This window comes from Temnothorax longispinosus, chromosome 7 (assembly GCF_030848805.1).
Source record: "Temnothorax longispinosus isolate EJ_2023e chromosome 7, Tlon_JGU_v1, whole genome shotgun sequence".
Lineage (NCBI taxonomy): Eukaryota > Metazoa > Arthropoda > Insecta > Hymenoptera > Formicidae > Temnothorax > Temnothorax longispinosus.
In genome coordinates this window covers 22,123,145-22,150,840 of record NC_092364.1, presented here as the reverse complement: position 1 = coordinate 22,150,840, position 27,696 = coordinate 22,123,145, and the positions used below count along the sequence as shown (strand labels likewise).

The 27,696-nt window shown below is 34.9% G+C and overlaps 7 protein-coding genes across 12 annotated transcripts; 2 read left to right on the top strand and 5 right to left on the bottom strand.

Moving 5' to 3' along the window:
• Window positions 1-1,334: 1,334 nt before the first annotated feature.
• Window positions 1,335-4,978, bottom strand: Rad23 (UV excision repair protein Rad23). Its single transcript, XM_071783655.1, has 6 exons — window positions 4,707-4,978; window positions 4,546-4,618; window positions 4,096-4,249; window positions 3,732-3,902; window positions 3,323-3,654; window positions 1,335-3,174 (listed from the first exon to the last, which is right to left on the bottom strand). Exons 1-6 carry the CDS (start codon window positions 4,770-4,772, stop codon window positions 2,873-2,875), a joined length of 1,098 nt encoding a protein of 365 aa, XP_071639756.1. The 5' UTR covers window positions 4,773-4,978; the 3' UTR covers window positions 1,335-2,872.
• Window positions 4,979-5,184: 206 nt separating this feature from the next.
• LOC139816255 (ankyrin repeat domain-containing protein 40) lies at window positions 5,185-6,733 on the top strand. The gene is made up of 3 exons (XM_071783663.1): window positions 5,185-5,591; window positions 5,843-6,126; window positions 6,281-6,733. Exons 1-3 carry the CDS (start codon window positions 5,476-5,478, stop codon window positions 6,625-6,627), a joined length of 747 nt encoding a protein of 248 aa, XP_071639764.1. The 5' UTR covers window positions 5,185-5,475; the 3' UTR covers window positions 6,628-6,733.
• Window positions 6,716-8,642, bottom strand: LOC139816249 (ribosomal L1 domain-containing protein CG13096). Its single transcript, XM_071783656.1, has 3 exons — window positions 8,031-8,642; window positions 7,267-7,832; window positions 6,716-7,187 (listed from the first exon to the last, which is right to left on the bottom strand). Exons 1-3 carry the CDS (start codon window positions 8,297-8,299, stop codon window positions 6,988-6,990), a joined length of 1,035 nt encoding a protein of 344 aa, XP_071639757.1. The 5' UTR covers window positions 8,300-8,642; the 3' UTR covers window positions 6,716-6,987.
• Window positions 8,643-8,748: 106 nt separating this feature from the next.
• On the top strand, window positions 8,749-14,199 carry Pgap1 (GPI inositol-deacylase). 2 transcript variants are annotated; one of them, XM_071783632.1, is made up of 11 exons: window positions 8,749-8,899; window positions 9,119-9,299; window positions 9,772-9,925; window positions 10,032-10,136; window positions 10,228-10,331; window positions 10,391-10,834; window positions 10,988-11,238; window positions 11,308-11,733; window positions 11,800-12,186; window positions 12,308-12,685; window positions 12,904-14,199. In XM_071783632.1, the coding sequence occupies exons 1-11, from the start codon at window positions 8,865-8,867 to the stop codon at window positions 13,172-13,174; spliced, it is 2,736 nt and encodes a 911-aa protein (XP_071639733.1). In that variant the 5' UTR covers window positions 8,749-8,864; the 3' UTR covers window positions 13,175-14,199. The 2 variants fall into 2 exon arrangements, with proteins under 2 accessions (XP_071639733.1, XP_071639734.1); XM_071783633.1 differs by lacking the exon at window positions 8,749-8,899 and adding an exon at window positions 8,902-9,018.
• On the bottom strand, window positions 13,752-15,863 carry LOC139816251 (nucleoside diphosphate-linked moiety X motif 6). The gene is made up of 4 exons (XM_071783659.1): window positions 15,239-15,863; window positions 14,528-14,836; window positions 14,233-14,435; window positions 13,752-14,017 (listed from the first exon to the last, which is right to left on the bottom strand). Exons 1-4 carry the CDS (start codon window positions 15,450-15,452, stop codon window positions 13,832-13,834), a joined length of 912 nt encoding a protein of 303 aa, XP_071639760.1. The 5' UTR covers window positions 15,453-15,863; the 3' UTR covers window positions 13,752-13,831.
• Window positions 15,864-16,157: 294 nt separating this feature from the next.
• LOC139816247 (lactosylceramide 4-alpha-galactosyltransferase-like) lies at window positions 16,158-18,988 on the bottom strand. The gene is made up of 4 exons (XM_071783654.1): window positions 18,814-18,988; window positions 17,386-17,782; window positions 16,933-17,155; window positions 16,158-16,619 (listed from the first exon to the last, which is right to left on the bottom strand). The coding sequence occupies exons 1-4, from the start codon at window positions 18,986-18,988 to the stop codon at window positions 16,278-16,280; spliced, it is 1,137 nt and encodes a 378-aa protein (XP_071639755.1). The 3' UTR covers window positions 16,158-16,277.
• Window positions 18,989-20,255: 1,267 nt separating this feature from the next.
• Window positions 20,256-27,689, bottom strand: LOC139816246 (lactosylceramide 4-alpha-galactosyltransferase-like). Of its 5 annotated transcripts, none has more exons than XM_071783651.1 (4): window positions 27,547-27,689; window positions 25,542-25,757; window positions 24,139-24,746; window positions 20,256-22,828 (listed from the first exon to the last, which is right to left on the bottom strand). In XM_071783651.1, the coding sequence occupies exons 2-4, from the start codon at window positions 25,741-25,743 to the stop codon at window positions 22,559-22,561; spliced, it is 1,080 nt and encodes a 359-aa protein (XP_071639752.1). In that variant the 5' UTR covers window positions 25,744-25,757; window positions 27,547-27,689; the 3' UTR covers window positions 20,256-22,558. The 5 variants fall into 5 exon arrangements, with proteins under 5 accessions (XP_071639752.1, XP_071639754.1, XP_071639750.1 ...); XM_071783653.1 differs by having other exon boundaries at window positions 25,542-25,752; XM_071783649.1 differs by lacking the exon at window positions 27,547-27,689 and adding an exon at window positions 26,599-27,523.
• Between the last annotated feature and the right edge of the window lie 7 nt (window positions 27,690-27,696).

Sequence of the window (27,696 nt, the reverse complement as noted above, 5' to 3'; positions counted from 1 at the left end):
TGCATCATCCGGCTTTGTTAACATATCACCAACCCTTCTGCTCGTAAATTACAAGATATTGGCCGTATTGACCCTTGTTCGAGGGCAGGTGCCACAAAAGAAAGAAGAAAATAATATATTAATATTATTTCCGTGTGTACATGTCTCCTAGATTTTTGAGGTTAAGATGAAGAAAGTATGTATAAAAACATATTAACAATTTAATAATCATATTTGATAAACGACATAAAAATTCCAATAAAATTGATATTGAATTTTTTGTCAAACGTGTGTATTGTAATATGAAATTTATGTATATGTTAATTATTTCCATAATTTATTTATTTTAAAGAATCACATTATTATTCTGCAATAAGCATTTCGTTTCATCTCGATAATGATGATAAATAATGGGGAAATATTGTAATTTTTTTCACAGATGACAAAACTACTGGAGTGGCTGTCGTGTGCAACGGTGATTTTTGGCGTGTGGATTGCTACAATTACAAGCGACTCTGCTTTTGTCAAGGAATGGCATAAAATTATACTTTTTCTTCCAGTCATTTCCTTATTTCTCTTTGGATTATATGCAGTTACTGTCATCTTGTACAGAGTATTCACTTTTAATACTTGTGAAAGTGCAGCCATCGAACTTCAGCAAGTTGGTTTCTCTTTTATCTAAAAAGATACAATTATATAAGCAATATTGTTATCTAATTCCGTTGTCGCTCTTTTAGCAAATAGAAGAAGCTAAAAAGGATCTTCAGAGGAAAGGTGTAACATTACGAGGGACAAATATTTCTTCAACTTCTTAAAACTCCTGTAAATAGTATAAAATAAAAAAAAAGACGTTAACTTTTCTAGTGTGTACATATTTGAACATGTTTAATTTTCTACATTTAAACTTTTTTGAAGTTTTGTATATATATATACAAAACATGATACATATTTATAATCATATTTGCAAAATTTATGATGTTATAAACTGCAATATTGCAAACATGATTACATATATGTGAACTGCGTGTTAATACTTTAATAGCAAATTTGGTCGCTTGTACTACTTTACATTGGCATTTACTTTGCATACAAAAAGCTATTATACGTGAAGTTATTTAATGATGAAAGCATAATGTAAACATTTTGACCAATAAAATAGCTTATGTTAATATCACATTTTTAAGGGAATGTACATTAGTTATATATTTTAAAGTGTTGTAGCTTTTGCACTTTTATATTTAGATATCTTCGTGTATAACAGTCTTTATAGAGCATTGGAGAACAGAGTCAAAATTCATGTGTTTAAATTTTCTATAAAATTACTTATTGATAGTAATATAATGGACTAATTTGCATTTGTGGAAATCGTAATTTATTCATTTATACTATGTATTACAAGTGTGTTGAGCACACAACAGAGAATGTGTTGTTTTAACAGCAGTTCTTCTCTATTAATAATTTCTCTATTTTTATAAAAAAAAGGGGGATATAAAATTTGAGTCAATATAACAGATTGGAATTTTATGTAATTGTTACTACAACCCTCCAACGAATAATTCTTTATATTGTTTTTGCACTAAATATATGTAAGAGCGATGAAAATTGTTCAATATTTATTATTGTTTTAATGATATTAATAAGTAACTGTATGGTACAAATTTAAGAATTAAGAATTTCCTACTTATGTAACATGCATAAATACGTACATACGTATGTATGTCGTTATGTGACACACAAGTTATTGTTTGAATTATTCTTTGTGTCAAAAAAAAATGTTAATATTGCTTTATGCTGCAAGGAAAGATACAATCAGGCAAGTCACGTTTGGAATAGTTTGTAATACTTTGTCTCATAGTCTATCTCTAATAGAATTCCGTAATAATCTACGTAATAATTAATATTCAGACGTTAATATAATTTCAAGATTATTCATAGTATTACAACTGTTTTACTTCAATTACAATCTAATTAATTTTATAGGCAAAAAACATCGCACCACTAGTAAAAACTTATTATGACATTTTCAAGATATCAAGATCCAAAGATTAAGAATAAAATTATATATATATATATATATATATATATAATTGTAATATATATATATTGTAATATATATATATGACAAGTTAGTTTTTTTACACCCTGTTACAATTTACTGAATTGTGACAAGCAAGAGAGCTTTTTAACATTTAAGTTAATTTAGCGATATTATCATTTAAAAGTAGAAAATCTCTTTGTACATACATACATAAATACGAATATACGCAAGTACACATGCCCAAACAGATGCATTCTATAATTTTTATATCAGAAAGCCAAGAAATGTACAAAATGCACTCATTTTACTTACATGCGAACATTTAGATATGTATAAAACATACCTTAACGCGAGAGTGAACACATCTTCAATTTATATATGCCCGACCCTCAATATGTAACTACTGCAAGATATTTTTCTGCAGAGTAAGGCTCGTAAGGCTTTCTCATATAAAAATGCAATTATATTGCTCCATATATATTAAAGAAATATAATATCTTAGAGCACTTGTAGGCTGTAAGGATGGATTTTATAACACCGTCTGCTGTAAGCAACAATTCTTTCTCTCATAAACATGTGTTACATATTAAATGAAATGTTTTTAAAAGTATGAAACAATGCTTAAGAGTTGACATATATGTAATGTTATGGTATGCGCTTATCTTAAGATTCACGCGCTTACCAAACACACCAGGGTTTTTATCTACACAACAAATAAAATAGCATAGATATTGTGTATATCTATATACAAAATAAAGATGATTATTGTAAGGTAAAAATGATAATGGTGCGATCATCCACCCTCTGTCAGTCCTGTTCTTTATTCGAAACGCCGCGTAAAATCAGATGAGCGATTCAGTCGTCGAGGTTTTGCGAAAGTAGGAAGTTAGCAGCGAGATTTTCGTTCTTTTCACAGGCGAAATATGCTTGTACGACTAAATGTTCTGGGAAACCTAACGCCTTCAACCTCTCGATAGCTTCTCTGTCCTGTGGTGTTATCTGTATTAAACCGGATCCTACGCCCGCTGCTGCACCAGTGCCAGCCCCACCATTCACAGCACCTCCCGCTGCAGCTGCAGCTGCAGCAGCAGCTGCGGGTGCTACGCCTCCTCCAGATGCTGGCAAAACTCGCGCCCCCGTTCCCGTAGTAGGTTCCACTGTACGAGAAAAGACCATACGAGTTATATAAGTTATTAATGTTATTAAATAATAATAATAATAATAATAATAATCATTATTATTATTATTATTATTATATTATCAGTCACAATACATGATTTTTTGAGCATACGCGTCTAAACTAACCAGGTTCATTGAGCATGCGTACAAACGCTTCTTGATTTTGAGAAATAAGCTGTAAAAGGGCAGGATTAGTGGAACCGATTTGCTGAAGAAGACTGTTCAGCAGCGCTGGATTCTGCTGAATGACCTGACGCATTTGCTGAAATTGTGGCTGCAAACGCAGAAAGGCCAACGGATCTGGACTTTGATCCTGAAGTTGCTCTTGGGCTTCCGGCGGATCTTCAGGTGGATCCTCAAAAAGTTGCGCTGGTATACCCGTTAGGAGATACTCGACAGCTCTATCAGGGTTGTTAAAACTTGCACGTAACGCCTGTACAACCTGTTCGCGTTCATACCTAATTCAAATGATAAAAATATCACGTAAATATTAACAAATTGTAGTTCGAAGTGCGTCACTCTTCTTCATACGCACCCCATATCCATGATGTTGTTTACCATAGCATTATAATCCTCTCCCATTAGCAAGGCACTTTCTGCTTGACCAGCCGCTGGCGCAGCTGCCGCGGGTTGCTCTTGCACGTTACTGGCTGCTCGTGTAGTATCCTGAACATTAGGGTTTGAACTAGGTTGCGTAGTTGCCGCGCTATAACAGAAATATAAAGAATGAGGTGTCCTGGTTTCTACTCCGCACATAATTCGAAAAAGAATAGTTTGTCCTCTTAACGATATTTGACAAATGGTTCTGTTACTTATCATAACTGATATAATGAATATTTCACAACAAGCGACATTTTCGTCGCGCCTTACGCGCAAAAGTGTCGCAATCTTCAAGTTACCTAGTAGACTCTTCCTTCTTATCACCCTCTGCGCGCTGCTCTTCGCTTGTTTTAGGTGTAGCTCCAGCTTTAGGCTTCGTTACCATAACAACTATAAATTTCTTCTCATCGATATTATATTCTGTTAAGGGCTGCTCGTCCGCTAATATTTTCCCTGCAAACGTTTGCACATCGTTAAGATCTCGAAAGCAAAAAAAAAAATTCATCGTAGCTTTCGACAGCTCTCGACGTGTGCGAATTGGAAACATAACCTATGAGCGTTTCTGCAAGATCATTCCTATCGCGAGGAAGCTATATTTAAACGTGTGTGGGCCGCGCGGTATTTATTGTTCGATTACAACGCGGATTCTCGACCAGCCGCGTGGACTGGCGTGGACGAACACGCCGGGCGCCCCCCCGGGTAACGTTCCCGATAAATTAGGTTATTTAACCGTGCAGCGTATTCCTTACCAGCGTATATCAACTTTTGATGCTCGGCGGGGAAGCCTTTCTGCGTCTCGATCTTCTCCTTGAGATCTTTGACCTGATAACGTGAAAGGAAAGAAATATTTGAATCGTTAACTGTCCCAAAAAGTCGACTCCGTCGCTCGATCTCGCCCAATTTTACTTACAGTTTGCGACGAGTCGATCTCTATCGTGAACGTTTGCTGCTGTAAGTTTTTCAACGTTATAATCATATTGCCGAGGATGGTGAACTCGTCGCGCACGGCGTACGTCAAGCAATCGCAAAATTAACCCCGCGTAGTCCTCCACGATAAGAATAAAACGGTGTTTTGGTAGAAATTTTTTCGGCGATGAGTCTGCACTGCCTTAAACAGCTCGCAGGTGTATAATGCGACAGTGTGCGGGAAAATATATGATAATGAAAGATCTAGCTACGGCTACCAACCGCCGCGCATGGCCGGCATGGCGCATCCCGATCCCAGCGCATCCGAGAGCGAGAGGGAATGCGCACCGGAGAGTCGCAATCGTCTTCACGGTGTTGGTCGGGCTCCGATTGGCCTCGCCGCTCGCGCTGACGACCAATGCAGACGATTTTATCCAGAACTCTCGTCTGCGGTTGGCTGTGCCACAAAGTGACACACGTGCCGTGTCGACGGACTTCGGAGTGGAGTACTGGAGTGAACAGTGAACTTCGTGGAGATGGAAGAACGGAATAGACTGAATAGAGTGATAACTGTGATAACTGATAACACGATTTCAACGATTCTGTAATCTAGAATAGAGGAGCCCTCAGCCCTATCGAGCTTGTTTTTCGAGACGGCGCGTTAGAATCTTGCTGCATATTTGGTACTCCATTTTTGAGTTGCCTCGCTCGGGTGTAAAATCATTACAAATATGTGACGTACCATAACGCGGTGCGTGTAAAAACGTTACAAAATGGAAAGAATACTCGAAGAGCGTCTGAGGGAAAGGGTTTGCCTCGGCGACGCGGACGGCGTGCACGATCTCTTGAATGTAGGCGTCGACGTAAACGTGCGAGATGGCAGCGGATGGTACTTATTCCAGCTTTGCTTTGACCTACCTTTACAGAAATAGGACTCGTAAAAATACATCCCTTCCACTTACTTTTATTTCCCATTTTCTTCTTAAATTATGTATAAAATTTATGCTCGCTTGAAATATTTATTGAACAGAGAACTCACGCTCTATTGCGTGGGAAGTCACCCTCTAATGCCAATGTAAAAGTTAGATCTACTTATCAAGATGCTTCCAATAATGTATTCGTTCATTCGTGCTTCTGAAGGACCGCTCTACACTGGGCGTGTAAAGAGGGATACTTGGACATTGTTGCCTTGCTCTTGAAAAATGGTGCCGATAAAAATCTGCGATCCGATATGGGCGACACTCCAGCGTCTGTCTGCAGCAACCAACAGATTTTGTATCTTCTAAGCGATGATTTCATGTATGATTCGTCGTTACGCGCAGTTACATTCCCTGCACCAGATTTTCTGCGCGCTCCTGCAAACTCTTCAAAAGTTAGAAATAATATATACGACAAAAGCAGACTCGTCACGTCATTTCAAGACGGTTCGATAAATTGATATAAATTTCTTTAGTAATGTGACAGTTATTTGCCACTTAAAATAATACGATGTTTGAAAAAGAAATTTTTAAGAAGCTACATAGTCAACTAATTTATTACGATGTCCCGTATATAAATTGTATTCCAATGTATTTTTAGAATTGGTACTGAAAATCCGGGTCGCCAATACAGCGGATCCAGATTTCATAGAGGTGGAATTACCGCGAAGCGAGTTGACATATCAGGCTCTGTTGTGTCTATGCTGCAAGGAGTTGGATCTCAATTTGCATCAAATCCAGAAGCTACGAAAGTTGCCCGATACCAGATTGAGAAGAGACAAGGACATTCAGAGACTCCAGAACTTCCAAGAAATCGAGGTGGTCGTAGACACGACAAATGTGTACAAGAGCATGCAAAATGCTAACGGTGTCGCCAACAGTTTGCCAACGTTGCCAGCTAATGGATATCAGAGTATATCTAAGAAGGATCAGACCATTTTGTATTGATTGATCACTTGCATTAGTAGGAAAACCTTTGTCACAATTTCAAATATTTGCACGCAATCTAGTATATTAATAAAAAAGAAACTATTTGTTAAGCAATATAAACAAACTGCCTTTATTTGTAAAATAACTATATCCTAAGAGATATCCTCCGACAATTAGCACAATACTTAATATGCTTCATATCGGAGGACAATAATCTCCCCCAATCACATGATAGATATTACGGAGATAATATTTAATGTTAATTAAATTAATATTAACTGTAGATAACATACATAATATTACATATTTAAAAAGTTTTTGTGATTACTTCTTTTTACAAGATTTCAAATTGTAAAGTAACAACAGAATTATATTATTTCAATTCTCAGTTTCTTCCTTTGTGATTTTCTTACTTGGTTGTTTCTTCTTATGTTTGTTCAGGATAACTGTGCCTTCGGGTTTAACTATGACCGTGGTATCACGTACGAATGTCGAAAGCTCTCCCTCCACATCACGGTAAGCTTTCGGTCTCTTTGGCTGTACCACAATCTCATGTGGATTGACCGTGTTTTTATTCTCTGAAATTCATAAACTTGTTTAAGGAAACAGTCTATATCGTTATTAATAAATTGAATAATCTATATTTCAACAACTTACTTAACGTCATATAAAAAGGCAATGCCAGACTGGTTGTGCTTTTTAGTCGGAGAGCTCGTATGTTTGTCCAACCGCCTGGATAGTTTTTGGACAGTTTTTCGCAGGCAGCCAGTGTATTTTTCAGGATTTTTTTCTTGTCCATGGATGTGTTCCCAATTTGCATCAAATGAGTATCGCCATGAGAATGAAGCAGCATACTGGTTTTCCTCAATGCATAATCAATCTCGTGCTTCAAGTCTTTGCTTTCCATTCTGATCGAAGTCGGCAGCTTCCTTTTCTTGGTAAAGTGTTTTCCTAACAAGTGAGACATATGACCGGCGATGCGACCGTCGACAAGAAAGTGGTCATAACTCCCTAGAAGCTTCTTCTTCAATTCAAATTGATCAAATTCGTTCTTCACACGATTCATGGGTATTATCTCATTCACGCGGGTGCACCCATGCTTGTGCAATAGATCTCTGTAGTATTCTACTGTTGGCTCATAATCCTTTCTTCTTCCTCTCTCCAAATCGCAAACAAACAAAGCTATTTCATCGTCTGGAGCCACTATTGAATATGGCAACAATCTGCAAACAAAAAGGTAAGAATTTTAAATAGTAATTTGACAAAAATACAACAATATTTTGCTACATATGAGTTATCATCATTATGGAGTTTATAATCAGAAAATTTCATAAGGATCCATTGGTTATTATAACATATAATCATGTAAAGTTTTAATATTGTAAAATAAAGATCTATGGGGCATCAGTAAATTTACTTACACTCTCATCTGTCTGCGAGGCATCTTCGGAACTCTGACGCTAGTCACTTGTATGAATATCGGCCGAGCCTCCTCGGCGAGAAGACTATTCGTCTCTTTTAACTGTTCTTGAGTCAAGTGAAAAATCGCAGAGATGCATTGTAGAATTTGCTTCTTCGACAGCTCCTTCAGGTCGAACTCCTTTGGCGATTCCGTCGTCTCCGTCTCGGAGTCGGTTCGCTTTCGCTTCTGCTTCCGCGCAACTTGCGAATCCGAATTCTTTCCTTTCATTTTCTATGCGTATTGCGTACCCGTCTGTATTTGCCTCGTGCAAGTCGTGCACTTGGCGCGTAATGTCCCTTTTTTTCTCCGTTCGATCGCGACCACGTGGCGGTCAGCGCGCCGTCGTACTCAACATTATTTAACAACCACGGTGATCGGACGAGAATCCGTATTATCAACGTGAATAAATTGAGAAAGAAATGGTTACGTAAGATTAACAAATTCAAGTACCTCGGCGGTTAGAGCACATCAGCCACATGGCTCAGCCGCGCAGGAAATGAGAAGAAGGAAGTGGACGGTGGACGGAAGAATCTTTTCGTGGAGGGAAAATCTCGGCCACTGTTCCCAGCTCCAGCTTTGAGTTCCCAGATTACGAGGAAAGTCCCCAGCACTCGACCACCTCTCGAGAAACTTGAGACGCGAAAATGAACGGACCTCTTGCCTCATTTTCAACACGGAAACACCGAGGGCGCAGTGGGCGCACCTAAAACGAACAAGTTCCGCGCATGTGTTGACATTTTATTCGAATTTACGTTTTTCTCAATATCGGAAGAAATTATAACCTACAGACTCAATGAAAGCCGACGAAAATGATAAGGATCTAGCCTGGTATATAATTTTTACTTTCATCAGATATCCTGTCGTATTCTAGCGAAAATTCATACACGCTCCTGTATTCCCTATCCTATGTAAAGTGTCGTTACATCACCTAAATGGTTATCTATTAGGTAGGCCGTCCAACGGTCTCAAGGGATACAAATGTCGGCATCGAGCCGGTATTGAGACAAATGATAATTGTATCAAGTAATAAATATCTTCTGTTTAAAGGTTCGAGAGAGGTGAGATACTCAAAATGATGTCCGTAAAACGGATAATGATCTACGGTTCGCTGGTGCCGTTTTTTATCATGCTCACTCTGCTCTACGTTCTCGGAGTTGCAAGATATGTCACCGATTTTGAGGAGAATACATGCGAGATGACGTATATGTTCGAGTATCCGCAGTATGTGGTACGTGGACACGCGAGTCGCAGTATGTGACTGCTACCATTTCACTTTTTTACTCCGGTTTTCATTGAAGATAGCCTGCTATGTGAGAGTAGGGATTCTACCTCGAGTCTCGAGTTCTTATCTGCCTGTTCCACATTGCACTAAGTATTTGTTCTTTTCAACTTAAAATACTTGCTTCCTTTTTTCCACAAGTGCATAAGAGAAAGATATATTTTTTTTTATTTGGTTAAGAAAACATCTTGACAATAATCAAACCAAATTGTGGTCGTATTGTCTTGGTGATTATAATGACCAGTAGAGTCAATTAATATTTCCGTTGTTCTTTATTATTTGACTGGTGAAATAAAAGTGATTTATTCTGTTTGAATATATTTTTTTGTTTATCAAATATAAAAGAAGAAATATTTGAAACGGAATACTGAATATATGTATAACTTTTTTGCTAATTTTGAAATAATTTATTATATTTTAGAGAATATCTTTGAAAGATGATTTAGAAGATGAATATCCGCGATTTGGATTATATGCCTATGGAGAAGGTTTTCTAACGGAAAAATTAAGAAGAATGCACTTTTCTGGTATACCGGTTCTCTTCATACCAGGCAATGCTGGATCTCATGAACAAGGTTTACATCACTTTATTAATATGTTAATATTAATTTAATGATGAATTTTCATCATTGTAAGACAGATATTTAAATCTACGTATTTACATTTTTCCTTTCATTTTAGTACGATCTATTGCTTCAGTAAGTTTAAGAAAAAGCCAAAAGTATCCCTTCCACTTTGACTTTTTTACTATTTCGTTCAGTAAGGATTATTCTGCATTGTATGGAGGTACGCATGAAAAAATAATTTTACAAAAAACATTTATTAATATATCGATACCCACATAATATTAATTGTCATTGTAATTTATTGATGCAAGGTGTGCTTATGGAACAAACCGTGTACGTATCACATTGCATAAAGGCAATATTAGCTTTGTACAAGGGCAAGATGGACAATGTTGTGTTGATTGGTCATTCTATGGTAAGAAACACAGATATATGTTATAGAGAATGATTGAAATTAACTGATATCTCTTTCAGGGTGGTATTGTAGCGAAAGGTGCTCTGTTGCTAGCACCAAATATGAACGCTTCGTTTGCAAGTATGATAATAAACTTGGCTTCCCCTCATACTCCCTCTTTAGTTCTGGATAGTGTCCTTGCCAATTATTATCATGAATTGGAAAGACATCTGCACAAAATTAAAGATGCAGGAGTGAAGGTAGCATCGATTGGAGGTGGACCACGCGATATACTTGTACCTGCTGCGCAAACTTTTGATCGTACAGCTGATATAAATGTTCTTTCTACGAGTATACCAGTCGTTTGGAAATCGACAGATCATTTGAGTATTCTGTGGTGTAAACAACTCGTATTTACAATTGTGCGTTCGTTGTTTGATTCCGTAGAACGTTCGGAAAAGCCACCTAAAATTACATCGAATCCTAATTTGAAGATGAAGTCTCTGTCCTATCACTTTTTACAAGTAAGTGATTATTGTTGATGCCAAAGTCAGAGTTTATGATTGCTCGATTGTTCTTTATTGATACAAAAAAATATTTAATAATCCTAAACTTCCTAATAATCCTAAAATTCCTAAAACATTAATGAATTTTAATGCATAAAATTGCAATTTTAGCATACTTCGGGCAAGAAACTGTATCATTATACGGAAAAAATTAAGTTCGAAGCCGATGCCGAATGGGTGAATATACCTCAACAGTATGTCTGGAATAATAAAAACGGAGTTAAAAAATCGTCTACTATATATCTTGTGGTGGAACTATTTCACAAATCTGACTTTTTAACCATTGATGCAATAAATTTAGAAAACCAAAATTGGCTGTTTGTGTGCTCAGCATTAAAAAAACAAGGCCAAAAACAAATTTGGTAACATTGAATTACATATTCCTACCAAAAGGAAATTATTATTTACTGATCAATAATATGTTCTTTCAGTGAATGGGGTTGGAATTTGACAAATAAGACAAGACTTTTACCCGATCCATCATATCGACCGAGAAGGACTGTTGATCTAGACCTAAAAGAGATAAGATATCCGCACGTTACGCATGCCATTGTGAGAATAACTCCAGATGATTTGGAGAAATACCTTACAATTAGCTTCGATTCCTATTTTTACAACAATCGAATCGAATCTACAAGAAATAGATTCTTACATCCTAAATATCTCTTTGGCTTTCGTGGACCGAATTTGATTGAAACCGTCAAGGGAAGTGTGAGATATTACGTAACACTTTCCAACATCATAGACGCGGTAACAATCGAGTTGAAATCGCCGAATTGTCTTAAGCATCACGCTATTGTCGAGTTACTAGAGTCGTCGAATGTAGGATCGACTCAAACGAAAATCTTCACGAATACGTAAGTGTATTTATCGCAATAAATCGAGCTTCATATAAGCCCTTTCTACATTTAATTACGATGCAGAGACGATGGTCCGAAAACGATGAAAATGCAGACACTCTACGGACGTCCCAATGACACGGCAAGTTTAAGAGTGACATTAGAACCAGAATGCACTTATATGATTAATATTCAACCTGGAGGAATCGTCGACAAGGTTTCTTGTAGAATACGAGACCGTTGGCCATTGCTTTACATGGCCGTTATGAGTTTACTCCTACTTTTTGTCTCTATAAAGATACATTACGGTTCAGATACGCTACCGACAATAGTCATTACCATAATGTTGTCCTTTTTCTTCAACGTTACGTACGAAACCTGCATTGCTTTATGTATCATTGGTGTATCTGCCATTGGTGTATGTTGCTCCGTCATATTTCTTGGTTCTGTCGCACATGGAATAGCTGTCAGGTACAGGTTTTTTTATTTATATTCAAATAAAAATATTCTCTTGTATTAAATGCATACTGAAAAATTGGTCAATTTGATCAGTAACGATTGAAATATTTTCATGAAAATCGTATTTTTGTAGGTTCTTAGCACGTGCAATAGCGTTCTCAATAACATGGTCAGACTGGTTATTGAGCGGTCTAAATCAGTTGCCATTTATTACAACTGTTCTCGTATTATCTCTAATTCCAACAACATGTGGCGCTCTTGGTATGCTCGTCTCGGTATTTCTTTATTTCTTGAAATTAACAAGGATGTACGAAGATTATTTAGAGGGCATATTAATGGCCCCACTCCAACATTTCAATTGGTTTAAACGTTGGAAGAGTACAAAGAGCGAAGAAGAAAGTGATAGAAGTATCAGTCAAGAGATATATAATCATCTTATCCTGTTTTTGCTGTGTAGTTTTGCTGCACTCCCAGCAATTCCATCTGTCTTAGTTTGGGCGAAAAATTTCAGGTATTAAATTCTAATTCTACTAATTCTACTTAAAAATCTAAAATTCTCGATTTAAGGTTTCTGTTTTTTCACTACAATAATATTAAATTGTAATAAAAGCGAAAAAAGTCAATCATCGTCATAATTTAATATGACTGCAATAAGAAAACAAGATTCTTAGTTATAAAGTCATAAATTTTATAAAAATTAGTTAACAAAAGTGGACTTTTTCATTACAGCTACGATATGAGACTCTCTACAGAAGATCCTGTTCTTACGACAAGTTGGACAATATTAGCTGCATGCAGTACATTAGGTATCGTACAGATTTCTCCTGATCATAAGGGATATCGCTCGCTTCTATTAAGCAACGTATTACGTTTCACGAGTTGGGTCATTCTTTCCATGACAGCAGCTCCGCATCCGTCCTTTTATCAATGGTGTATGCCACCTATTACTGCCACAGTGGTTACGCTCATTACACTAAATTCTATAATTCCTCATGGGTAATCTGATTAAAATGCTAATTGACAGAAATTATGCTTACTGTTTACAATAATTGGCAGAAATATATTTACAGTTTTTTCTATTGTTTATCATTAATTTTGTATAAAAATCCGAATTCATGGCCATGTCGACATATTTAAAGTTAGAGTCACACGTTTCTAATATTATTATAAATTGAACGGTGATAGAACATTACGCTGTGACGTTTATAAGTATATTATTTTATATAAAAATACTCAAGATGTAATCATGCAAATAAGATAAAACTAACCTTAAGGCAGTTTGTTAGCACATCACGTTAACAATAATTGTGAGATAACCAAAGGATATTAATAACTATAAAGCTATGTAACAAAAACTTAATTAACGTATTGTGATATATGTGATATAGTATAAAATAAGTCTTCAAATTAATATAACTTTAGATCAATATAATTTGTTAGACAATAAATTGAGTCTTTATAATTTATATTATTATTTAATAGCTCTTAATATTATTATTTAATTATATTATTATCTATTATTATCTTGTACATTTCATTTCTATAGTAATGGTAGTAACAAAAGAACTTTTTGTGCGTATTTTTTCGCATTATTGATATTAAAATCTCTAATATTTCATTCTATATATACACATCATTTTTTCTAAAAACAGACAGTTTATTCTACAGATGTATCTCCGATGTCTGTATTCTCCACACTGTACACACATATTTGCTTTTTCGTGAGGGGATGTATTCCATAATTTACAACCATACCCATTTGATGTCGAAGAAAATCTATTGTTTTTGTTGCTAAAGTTTTATTATTTGCATGTACTTCTGGATGTTGCATGAATTCGCTTAGCTAGAAAAATAATAAAAATTTGTAAATTGAAGCAATTATGTTCGGTATACTTCAGGGTACAGATGCGCTACGCATTAGTAGTATTGTAATACATTTAACTGTTATATCGAACAAGTATGATGCTTGCAGGTTTTGTTATAAGATCATGTACAAATATAAATATAATTCTTGATTTTTGGCAATATGAGAAAATAATTTCGTGGTACAACTTCTACCTTCATCCATTTGCATTCAGATATCTCCCGTTTGCATTTGTCAATTTCAAAATTCTGAGGTGTTAGATATGCGATCATGTATATGTCCGAGCATCCAAAGGAATAATCGTGCCCGTGTCTAAAAGATATTAAACATTTAAAGTCTGCCTGAATTCCCGTCTCTTCCAGAACTTCTCTCTTGGCTGCCGTTTCAATATTCTCTCCTGACAATCATAAATATACATGCACATGTATAATGGTGCAAAGTACCATTGTAATACTAATGTACAAGGCACAACAGCTTCTATTAAGATACCTGGCTCTACGTAGCCTCCAGGAAGTTTCCAGCTTGCTTTAGTAGAAGCATATCTTTCTTTAATGACAAGTATTTCACCAGTATCCTTGTTGAACACGAATGCACCAACGCCTAAAAATGTATGCGCATATTTCGGGACGTTACATTCCTCGTCGGTGGGCAACCAACGATATAACATGACATATTCTTCTTTCGCATGATGGAAGATGAATCCGTGCCCTGTTAATATCGGGACCCACTCGGTATGCGGGATGTGCACGCGAAACCATATAGTGCGTTTTTTGTCCCTTGTCCATTGCTCTAAAGAATCTATAAAGATATATTATAAGTTATATGTGTTTATTCCTTCTAACTAGTATGTTCTTAAAATACATGCTACTGTAGTATAAAATTCATTCCTTCAATATCATTTTTAACAAACATTGAATTTAAAAACTCTCGACGGAGAAACAATACTTAACTATATATATAAGTGCTTTTGTTTTATTATATGTATGCTTCGAAAAGCAAGTAAAGTTTAGCGAGCTCGAAGAGAAAGAGAAGATTGTTCAAAATTTCTTTACAACATCTAATTATATCCCTTTTATAATACGACAATATACGTATATGTATATAATAGTTATGTATAAAATATAATTAATCGCATCTGTATGAATATGAGAAAAAGATACGAGAAAAGGGGGCGAAAAAGATGCGTCTCTAGGTCTCTACCTTTGAGACGCTGTGCGAATATCTTATTGTCACAGGCCTCTTCAACCGAGTCGATCGTAATGCCATTATAGTGATCGTTATGGCCTTTGAAGATTCGTTGAGCCATCGCGGCGTCTAACGTACTTAATTGTCCGATACGCGTGCTACGCGAAAGAATGATCGAGTTTCGCGCCGTCAATGTTCTCGAAACGCGAAGGAATATCGCGCTTCGCATCGGATCGAAAGATCGGGTTTGTTTCGGCGCGAGAGACGCGAGAATTATCGTCGAACGATATTGGCCTTCGCGCGATCTCACTCGAGAACTGATAACAGGAGTCGGATATTATCGGAATATCACGGGTCGTGCGTAAGCAGCGTATCGGCAATTTTTCTCATCTCTGCGTTTCTGTTGACGTCAGTTCACGTTGTCACTCAGCTGACTCGGCGGCAACGTAACCTCAACGTCCTCGTTGCCCTCAAGGCAAACCTTCGATTAAAACGGTAAATCAGGTTTTTTTTCTTTTGAGAAATGCGCCGCGATAAATTCCATCGAGACTGATGATTCAGCATGAATGCTATATTCCTGCGTATGAATATTAATGATTAAGTAAGACATAAATCATGAACGAAGTCAGCCTAACCTAACCTCTGACCTCTGAATGTGCTAAAGGAATTCGAGCAGGCAAGAAAACAAAACATCAAACGTCATTGATGGCGATCAAGGCACCATCTGAATTCAACGTCGGCAAACTGGTGAAAGTATCGTCGAGACGTCGATCGATCGATAGTGTCGATACTGCAGCTATTGGCGGTGGCGGTGATAGGTGATAGCGTGGAAATATGTATATCTTCAGCCCGTTTTTTGTCAAAATAAAGCTTATATGAAAGACGGAAATATGTACACCAGGTTACCAGGGCGTCATTATGCAAAAATACAAAATAGAAAGGTAATTATTTTAATGTACTCTCAATACAAAATCAATATAAAATCGCTCGCGTAATAAATATTAATTTCATTCAATTACACACATACATTTGCGTCCCAATTTTGCGATACGTATCACGTATTGGTTATCCAATATCGCGAGCTTAAAGAGCTTTCTCCAGCAAACTCGTATATCTTCGGGCAGTGTTGCCTGGCCGCCATTTTGTAGGCCGCCGTGTTGTCAGCTTCAGCATCATCATCGTCAGTGTCACCGTCACCGTCAACGTCTCGATTGTAATCGTTCGGATTATTCGAATAATGAATCGTCATGGCGTTCTTCCCTATGGGCATCCTCAGCTTCAGCATTTCTGCCGTTCTCGTTTCGTTCGGACGAACCTTCTGCATATCGGAAGACGCAGGATAAAATTTCTCCGGTGGGTAGATAGTGAACCGTCGACATTCCTTGTCATGCGAGAGCTGCGAAGCATTAGAAAGAGATTTGTTCGAGCTTCGAGCTAATGTAACATACGCGGTCAATGCTCAATGTAAAACGACTTCTGTCTGCGACTCTTCGCTCCCAATCGTTCGTTAAATCTAAATTATTCCATTAACGTAACCGAGGCGAGCAACAACACAAGAATAAAAAAGTTGTATAATTTATGTCATAGAATTCGAAATTAAAACTTACTTTATATAAAACTTTTAAATTTTAGAGAGAAACATACTTAGATGTATGTCACGAAACGTACGCTGAAGGAGGTTGCTTGTTCGCTAAGTAAATAAAGTTTACCTTATTTACGTTTCGCTGATAACAGAGCTTCCATACGGCTTCGGTTACGACTCTCGTGATATTGTATCGCAGATAGCTGTCCGCGTTTATATCTTTAATGACTTCCATACAGGCGTCGGCAAAACTCCTTCCGAAATTCGTGCTCGTGTCGACGCCAAACACACCGACGCCCATATCTCGATTGTCTTGCACGCCCACAAAAGTAGTTAGCTCGTCCAACGGTCTAAATGCGAGAATTCTTATATTTATTTACCTAAATATGTTTGCCTCTTGTTAACATGTTGCAGCAAGTTCAATAGATGCCGATGCTTGTCTACTTGCAATATTTTGGAGTTTGACAGATTTTATGATACATTGATATCAACGAAAAACTTATTAGGAACGTATCAATTTCATCTTCGTCGTTGAATTAACTTTGAAGCCTTGAAGATAAGAGATACTCGCTCAACTTACGTCAGCACGATGCTGTTCAAATTCAATGACACACCGCCAGATCTCCACAGTGTTAACATCCGTATGTAATCATGAAAGTCGTTGCGCAGCCAATCGTTGTTCTCCCATAATCTACGGATGTTTGCCCAGAACCAGTCCTCTATCGGTGTATTGATAATGTATGTCGACAAACGTATTCGCCTTATGTACACGTTGTCATAGGTTTGTAAAATGTCGACAATTCTCTTAGACCTCTCGGAAAACTGCCCTGTCGCGAGGAATAGCAGGAAGACATTCAAATTGCGATTATTTCTGGCTGCCGATTCCACGGCGCATGCTTGTTGAGGCGTGAGATTCGGCAATGAACACGATGTCTCGTGGAAAAATATGCATCTGCTTGGTATCAGCATTTGTTTATCTACAAATTAGAGGAAAGCAGGTAACTAGGTAATATACGCTTGAAAAACAAATTTAAATGATTGAGTTCTTAAACTAAAGCATTTAAACAGAAAATAATTAAAAACCATGTGGTTCTCGAGAATTGATCATAGAGATTTAAAAGCAAAAGAGAAAACTGTGATATCGCAAAACTTTGTTACTGTACCTATTTATTGTTTTTATATTAAAAGAAAATAAATTACACAAATACGATTAAGGTACGTAGAGTAGTATGTAACAGCATATTTTTGTTCTCGTATTCTGTAATTAGTATAACTAAGGTGATTGCATATTAAAATCGATAACTTGACTAAGGACACCGAGTTGCCTATAGCTTATAATTGTAAAGAATGTATCGCACGAAAGTATAAATATTTTTTCGTAAACATGTTTACGAGATAAAAATAGAAATTTTAACGTGTTACTTAAAAATAACCCACTTGAAAAGTAGGCGAACCACTGCAGCTGATAATATTAAAATATTATTAATCATCTATAACGAGATACACATAGTTTATCAGAGATAAAATTTTAAATATTTTCAGAGTATATCAGATATATATTTGATATCTGATAATCATATTTGATAATCGTATCTTAGCTCAACTTGTAAGTGGCTCGCATATCTGTCTAGACTCTAGCCGCTAAATCGTTTGCGATAACATCAACTTTTACTCTTGATTTCTATGATAAATTCTTCAAATGCTAAAAAGGAAATAATTGATTAATTATTTAATCTCTTTAAATATTTAGTCTATATTTCTTAAAAGCGTCATTTTGGGAAAAAAATTACTTTTTAGTTTTCTACTTTATATGTCTTTTTATTATCGATAGTTTGTCTTGGTAAAATTATAAAATAATTTGCCTTTCTTAGTTTTAATTAAATAAAATTCGTTTTTTATTTTATTCAAAGATCTCGCAATAGAAAATATATGATACTTTAATAGAATTAAATTTTCGGTCTATTCTTTGGGATACTCGAGAGATGAAAAATAAAATCTTGTAACTAACCCCATTCTCCTTGTCCGAGTTCCATGATACCACTGGATCCGCTCCAGTAGCAGTAAACGTGATTGGCCGAGCTGACGGTAATTAGTATCATCGATAATTCTCTCCAAAAAATCCAGATAATAATCGTTAATCCGAGGAGGGAGCAAAATATGAAAAATGCCCGTTGTGTCCTCATAACTGCAGATAACTTCGATAATTTTTTGCAACAAACCTGTGAAAGTTTACACAATCTATGTAATTCTATCTGATATTTCTGTTTGTTTACGTTAAAGATCAATTTCTTGTCGGATATCTTTTTATCGAAACGTATAGAGTGTCGGAGTAATTAATAACTGTATTATGATACTATTGTTACATAATCTTCTATGACGAGCGTGCGGCAAATAGTTCTCAGCTACTCGACTGTTACTGATGTCCCTATAACATCCACCAAATATGTCTAATGCTCTCGAGCGATACGGAAGTGAATTCAGGTATGGTTTTATTGCAAGGACTTTTTATATATTTTATTTAAATAAGGAAAATGTGTCGATTTATCGACTTGCAAACGTTTAGCAATGTAATTTGTGTAGATTAAATTAATATTATTTAATACTAATAGAAATTATTTTCTCTAAAATCGTTGGAAATGGATTAGATACTTACAACGATTAGTTACCCGTGCATGAAACCAAAATATATTCGAGAAAGAGTTGCGAAATCGTTTAACCGTGTTTCTGCTATGAAGAATCAATTATCCAAGTCACGTTGACGATGAGTCACGTAGAGTAATTAATTTTTCAAGGGCGAAATAGAACGCATATAGAACGACTTCGAAACAAAAATCAATTGATACGATTATCTATAAAATTGAAAAAATACTGTAAATTCATAGATATAGAAAGTGCACGAAGAACAATAGGAAATATGACTATAATTTTTTGTATTTGACAGTGAAACTTCACAGAGACAAATAAAACTTTTGCACAGATTTTATTCTCATTCGTATAACTGAAGTTCGGCCTTCGTAACTGCTGCACGCAGCTTTATCTATAGTTTACTATGTGTTATATATAGATCTTGCAGCAAGTCATTGGTATTAATAATCTTCGCAAAAGCGTATCACTTAGCAAGTGCACGAGGTTTGCGTTCGCCAATTGGCGAATTAGCCGGACGTGAAGGGATCTTTATAGAACTTTTTTTTTTAATATTTTAAATATTTGTTTATTATTACAAGAAGAAACACTAATAAAAAAGAATTTGGGAAATGTTATCATAATATGAAATATAAAGAACAAGAATTTTTTTATATATTTTATTAATAATCGTACAACATATAATTTATATATATTCTCGTGTATCTTGACAATTTTACCGCTTTTGACCACATCTAACATCTTTGAAAGAATAAAATAAGTCAATTACAATCTGCCTATTTTAAGCAAGTGAACGATTTCTTTGTATAATATTTCTCACTTATATATATATATATATATATATATATATATATATATATATATATTGTACATATATATTTATACATAAAATACATCTTCAATTTTTCCCGAAAGTCTACAAGTTCTTGTAAGTAGAAATAGAGTCACGTATCGCATTTTAAATATTATAAAACATATATACCTATTATATTTTGTATCATATTAATTATATTTTGTATCATATATTGGAAATACAAAATTTATAAAATTTAATCTAAAGTCTTTGCACTCAGAAGTATCTTTATACAATTTATAGAATTCCATTGTACTCCATAAAAACATATACGCGAACACTTCAAGATAGTGCATTTTTGTTAAATAATTATTTATAGAAAAATTGATAGATAAATGTGTGATTTACTTATTAATTTTATACTTTTGCTTGTGATTTTATAGCTTTACAATATATGTAAAATAGTACAAAGGACTAAATTACATTTTCCAATTTCAGGCCTCTTTTGGCTTCTAAGTACTTGAACTTGTTTGAAATATTATACACGCATAATCTAGAGGTATAATCAATAGATTTATAACGAGTTTATTAACGAATTTATACGTTAATATCATAATTTTTCTACGTTTCTATCAAGAACATTATTGTTGAATAGGAACTTATTGCTATACAAAATTATTAAATAAAGACAAAAAAATATTTATTTGATCGCTACCAAAATCAAACGCGTAATAAAGATAAATACAGAAAAAACTGAAGAAAGAATATGTATTCATTTACATATATTACAGATTTATGTCTGCCTTTGTGCAGATAAAAGAAACTACAGATTATTATTATTCGATAAATGCGATACATACATTCATACAATACATTCTTTGTTGTCATTATTTTCGGTCATAAACTAAAAATCGCACAGCCATAATATCAACTATCGTAACGTTTGTATTGAGGTTTTATCAATGGAAAACTAAAACAAGATCTAACGACATTATCGTTCACGAAATTCGCAAAATTATTTGCAAAAAGAATAAATTTCAGTGAAGTTACGATAGTCTGGTATTTAAACTGCCTGTTTATGTACAGCAAATTATTGTTATTAATAACAATAACATTAATATTTATAATATCTCTAATATAATACAATCAAAAGATACAATTCACAATGATGACTTAGTCCACTTTTTTAAGAACTTGAAGAATTAACCTTGAGCTTATAAAAGGTAATTTTAATTAAGGCTCTCAAATTCTTAAAAAAATGGAATTAACTATTGCTATGTGCTGAACTCTTTGATTGTAATAATACTAGTAACAATTGGTTGTTTTTAACAGTTTGTACTGATAGATCCGGTTTATACGTATGTAACTGTCGTTCGGTATGCACCGCGATTCTTTTATTGTATTACAACAGATACGGACAACAATGGTACATAAATGTTACGCATTGCTAAACAGCCTCTTTTTATATTATATTGTTGATTTTATTTTAAAAACTTTAATTTGAAAATTGATATGCTGTTACGCCAAGTAGACTAGAACAATCTGTATATTTAATATAGAACAGATATTAATCTCGGATATGTAAAATTGAGTTATGTAAATGTACATTCGTGATGTTATTCAGTAAATATATAAACCATCCTGATGATTTTTCAAAATTTATTAAACGTAAAGTAATTTTATGTATTTTATTTTAGGAAATTTTGTATGACATACAAGAAATGGACAAAATTGTTTCGCTCTTATTCAAGTGGAAAAAATACTTGACGAGTCTCTTTATAAGCCTCTCTGTAAAAATAGACTTCTCTGCCTCCATAACAGGAGAAAAGGATCTATTACTTCGAACTGTACAAACGATCAATATGGTAAGCATTAACATCTGACTTGCATCGAGATCACCTCATCTTCATTGTAACTTAAACATACGAGATTATGAGTTACAGTTGCATTACATTGTACAGGGTAGCGATTTATTTTTAATATTTAGTAACCGCGGTAATTCATGGTAATATTTAAAATGGCGTTCGTCTCCATTAGACATTATATATATATATATATATATATATATATATATATATATATATATATATCTTTAGAGAAAAAGCAGGATGAATGGAATACTTTTCTAAATCAGCCTTTATCTCATTAAATGCATTTTAACTGACACTTTATCTGACATAACGAATGACATCGTTCTTTTGATTATATTAGATAAACTCATTCTACGAATGTAGCGCGTGGAAAGTTTCCAATCCAATATTGTGTCAGTCAAACAACGATCCACTTTTTGTCCTACGATTTGTAATTATGCTTGGATTCAAAATATTGTGCCGCAGTTATTGAAAACATAGGGACAATAATTCCGTGCGATAACGGCGTACGGTACGTTGCTCTTCACTCGCACTTTTTCGGCTTTACTCAACTTGTTCCACACGTGAATCGCCTTCGCCTTGTTCAATGTCTTCAATGTCGCGTTGCTATCTTTCGTCTCAAAATACTTCTTCCATTTTTTATAATGAATCGGATAAAAAACCGAAGGCGGATATACTGTGAAGCCGTGGCAACGATTAGTCGTCATGTCACGCGCCTACAAAATATAAAATACTTTTTTAGCTTATTCAAGTATCCTTATTCTTACAATTTTTAATTTTTTTTTTTTTTTATGAAAAGACTACATAACTATAAGTAAAACTATTATACTCTTTACACAAAACCTAACATTAATTTATAAAATAGCTTAGTATTAATAAAAAAAGATTTAATACTAATTTTAAAAAATTAGATTAATCAATAGAATAATGAAATAATGATTATATAATTAATAAAAGTACAATAAAAAGGTAGGGAGAGAAAGAAAGAAGTAACAACAACTATTTACAATTAGTACCAATTATTAACATATAAGATACGCCCACGAATGTACCTGATTAAATCATGCAAATAAAAAATCGCGCACTTCAAGCATAAAACAAGAATATAGTACTATAAATTATTATTTATAACACTATTATCCGTTATCTGTTAAACGTCTGTGTTTGTGATCTGCTGTTTGCGTTAGATATAGTATCGTAACGAGAATTCCGAGATTCTGGATGCATTTTATGCGTATAAAACATAAAAGACTGCACATACAAAAACGAATCACGTCGTTTATTTATAATACTTAAAATAATAATGCATATTCTTTGTTAATTCTTCGCACGTAAATTGACGAGAATTATCAAGCAAGAATGAATTTTTTTTAACGTATTTGATTCGTTTTGGATTATCCGCGTCTTTAATTCTGTGTTGAGAGAGTAATGGACCATATCCGTTGGACAAAATAAATTCAATTAAACGGAGCGTGTCTCTTACTCGCCACGAATATACTTTGTTCTTTACTTTGTGCACGTAATAATAGACCTCGCTTATTTAAGCAAGAATTAGGTACAGCTATAATTCTTAACGCCATGAAATGACGTATTCACATTTATTCTACCAGTTTATCATCGCTATCACATTTGCCCAACAGATGATTAAATCCAGTCTCATCATTCTTAAATAATTGTTCACTTATCTATAGATAATATGTAAAGCCGTTTGTTATAATTATTCACAATTTTTATAATAAAATCATTTGTCCAAGTTATTGATATTTATCAAAATAGATATTTTTAGTTTCTTTTTTAAATATTAAAAATATTAAAATTTTCAAATTAATTTTAATTTTCTCGAGATAATTCTTGGACGTTTGACGCCGTTTTGCAAAGTTTTGTAAAGTTAAAAATAAAATGTATATATGTTATTCTACTATTTAAAGTGATTGTAAATAATGATATTAATGTTTTGTTCTGAATCTTTCAGACGTAAATTCCTGTTTTTGCAGTTCCCAATCTTTTCTCGATATCCAATACTCACATACACCGTCGCGCAAAGTTTCTGCAATGTCCTCGTGATGACTCCGGGCCCGTTGTTACCCCAGACATCGCCACGAAAATTCTTTTTGAGATCGCGCACGCAAGCGTCGGCCACGCGTCGACCCAACTTCGACATGTCAAAACCCATGACGCCAGCGGCGACGTCGTCCCAGTCCTCGGCGCCGGCAAAATTTGTCAGATTCTCCAGCGAGCTAGTGACTACTACGTCCAGATCAAGGTAAATACCGCCGTACTTCCAAAGGGTCAAGTAGCGCAGCATGTCGGACATGTGACTGACCGGCCAGTGGCTTTTCCTCAGGACACCGCTGGTGTACCACGCATCCAAGGGTGTGTCCTTCACGTACCTCTGCGGATCGATATGACGGATCCTGACGTTGGGATAATTGAAGAGATGCCTGACGATCTCGCGCGTACTGTTCGAAAACTCCGATTTGCTCACGAATAGCAGGTATACGGTCATTGACGGATTCATCCGCGCCGCCGATTCAACAGCACAGGCTTGTCGAGCGTTTAATATGAGGCCTTCCTCACCGAAACAGGAAGTCTCGTGGAAGAAGATGTTTCTACCTGGCGTTGGCTTGTCGACACCTAAAGCATAAGGTGGATGTAAGTGATTTTTACTACAGATATATTGATATATCATAATATATTTAAGATATATTAACTTGCGATTTTCAATCGCAATATCCATTGTGGTACTCGCTATCTCAAGTCAAGTTATCAGACTGTACACAAACTAAACGTCAAATTAGAACGTTAAGATTAATTGTACAAATTTTTTACATTGTGCTCAATAAAGATAAAAGATAATGAAATTATTGTACATATCTCGAAAAGGCTCGTACTAAAAAATTATTAAAATATCTCGGAAAAAGATTTTTAAGTAGATCCACATTCAGTTTTCTCATTTTTTTGGAAGAGATTAGTTAATAAAAATATAAAAATAATTTGTTTTTTTTTTCTATGAAATTTTAATGTAATATATATTAATATCTTCAAGTTTTTAAAAAAGCCGGTTAGAATGTTATTACATTGAATCGTTCAGCGCTAATGCAGAATGTTTTCTGAAACCTGAGGCATTAAAATGCAGAAAAGAAACTAAGAAACGATTATAAATTTATATAAGAGGAATAAAATCTGATATTTAATATTGTGCTTGTCAAATTACGCAAAATTAAACAGATGGGATAAACTGATAGGTGATAAAACTATATAAACTTGACATATTTGATTTGAAGATATACATTTGATATTTTTTGCAACTATGATTTTTTTATAAAGGTCATGTTTTATATAAAAATTATATGTCATTTTTTTATAAAGGACTACTTTCTCAAACTCTTAATGTGTGTATAAAGATTGATAGTAATTTAAATTTCGTACTTGTTTCCAAATCGAAATCATGAACGCCTTTTGTAGTCGAAACTTCATCGTAACATCTGATATCATTGACTGTTGTCACGTCGAGGAACGGTATCCTTTGGATGATGTTGCTCTCAGTCGAGATCATGAGGATGAGAAGCACGACGGCGAAAGCGAAACCGCACCACAATAATCTTTTCTTCATCTTTATCGATTTTCTCATTGGATTACACTATACTAGATAAAATTAGTCAGGATAAAATGTTACAAATACGTTGTCGTTTATGGATATATTTGAACATTATTCTCATTATCCCTTGAGGCAGGTGCGTTTTTTTTTATTATATTAAAATTTCTATTTGAAACTTTTATATAAAAATTACGCGCGTAAAAATATGTTAGAGGCAATGAGATTTCAAAATTGGTTTCATAAATATACGCTATTGTTGTGAAATCAGATGATATATTTGCGAGTGAGCGTTATTCACGAGAGATGGTAGCCAGAAAGAGGATGGTGGAAAAGTTTATTTTTGATATCGCGTACCAAAAACAATCATGATTTTAACCAGATGACTTCAAAAGAGATATGCTAAATATGCATGAATTACAAATACAGTAGAGCAAAATTACTTTATCCAGCGTCTTTAATTGTTATAACCGGATTTCTCTAAAAACCACAAAATGTCCTTTAGCAACTTTATCGCTTCCGAAATGATTTTAAAGTTAGACCGACCTGATAACTCCCCGCGAGTGTTTCGTAAGCAATCGAAAGTTTACTTACTAAATGTACGCATTCGTCTAAATTATTTAATCGCGTAATTCATAAATTGTCTCTTACAAAATAACAAGAAAAAAGCGAGAGAAATTCATACATACATTATTTACTAGAAAATGTGAAAATTTTTTTTCCTTATTGGTTCGAACAATGACAAAGTATAAAATACATTTTTGAAAATCGAACGCAAGTCTTGCATGACGCACGTCAAATAAAATTGTTCGTCACATCTAAACGATCTCATTTTGCGATACAAAGCCTTAAGAGCAATGATTGAAGTAGATCATTATATATAATACGTACGATTGTAGGTGATCAGATGCAATTTATTATAACACATTACACGATATGTTCTATCAAGGTTTCCTCAATTTATGCGAGAGGAAATGATGCGAGCACGTGACAAAGCAAAAAAAATCCATGTTAATTGACTTTAAGTAAAACCATTTATTTTTTTAAGCGTATTATTTAGTTTTAGTAGATCAAGTCTTTGGAACAGGAGGAGGGTCTTGTTAAAAATACCATAAATCGTGTTTTTTTTTTAATATCCGTAGCAAACCATGGCACAAATACCTGTTTTGTAGGTACCTGCTCGCTCGTAAATTCGCATCCTTTTGTATTTATCTTTGCACAAATATATATTTTTCCGTGTAAAGTATCTCTTCCAGTCATCATGATTCAACACAAATGCGGCATGATGTTATTATTTTATTTACTGTACGAAATTAGTACTCACGACGCGTGAATTGTTTTTATTCAGAAAAAGAGAATTTGTCGTGTATCACATTATGTCACGCTCGCACGCTGTGTTACGCGACGGAAAACATTAAATCGGTTAATAGAATGCCTCAACGGAGAAAAAATTCGGTCGCGTTCTGATTCTTTTGTCCGGAACGAGAGCGCGTTTCGCACCAGCCGAACTTTGATCTGGCACTGCAGCGTTAAAATTATCGCATTGAAAAAAAGGCGTTGCTGTTTCAGGATAAACTTAAACGAATACCGGCGTGTATACGAGTACTGGAGTACGCGCGTGTAAAACCCTCACGCACCAGCGTAAATGTGTATTCTGACACCGGCGGAATCGTTGAATTGATTGCCGACTGACACGAAATATCGTCAGAATATTTTTTATGGAATTATATTCAGTGATGGATTATTGTTGGCTGCAGTTATCACGCGGCGACACCATGATACCCTCGTGAGGATTATTTTGTTGGTTTCAGGAAAGAGAATCGTCAAACTATGACATACACGTCACGATGTAGTCACCCTCGCAGGCCGTAGCCACCCCGTTCCACCACCCGTATCGATCGTCCCGCTGGTAACCGACGGTTCATGACGAATTCGGAGCGGCGAAACACTTTAGTCAGAATAATATGGGTCGACGATTGGGAACGGACG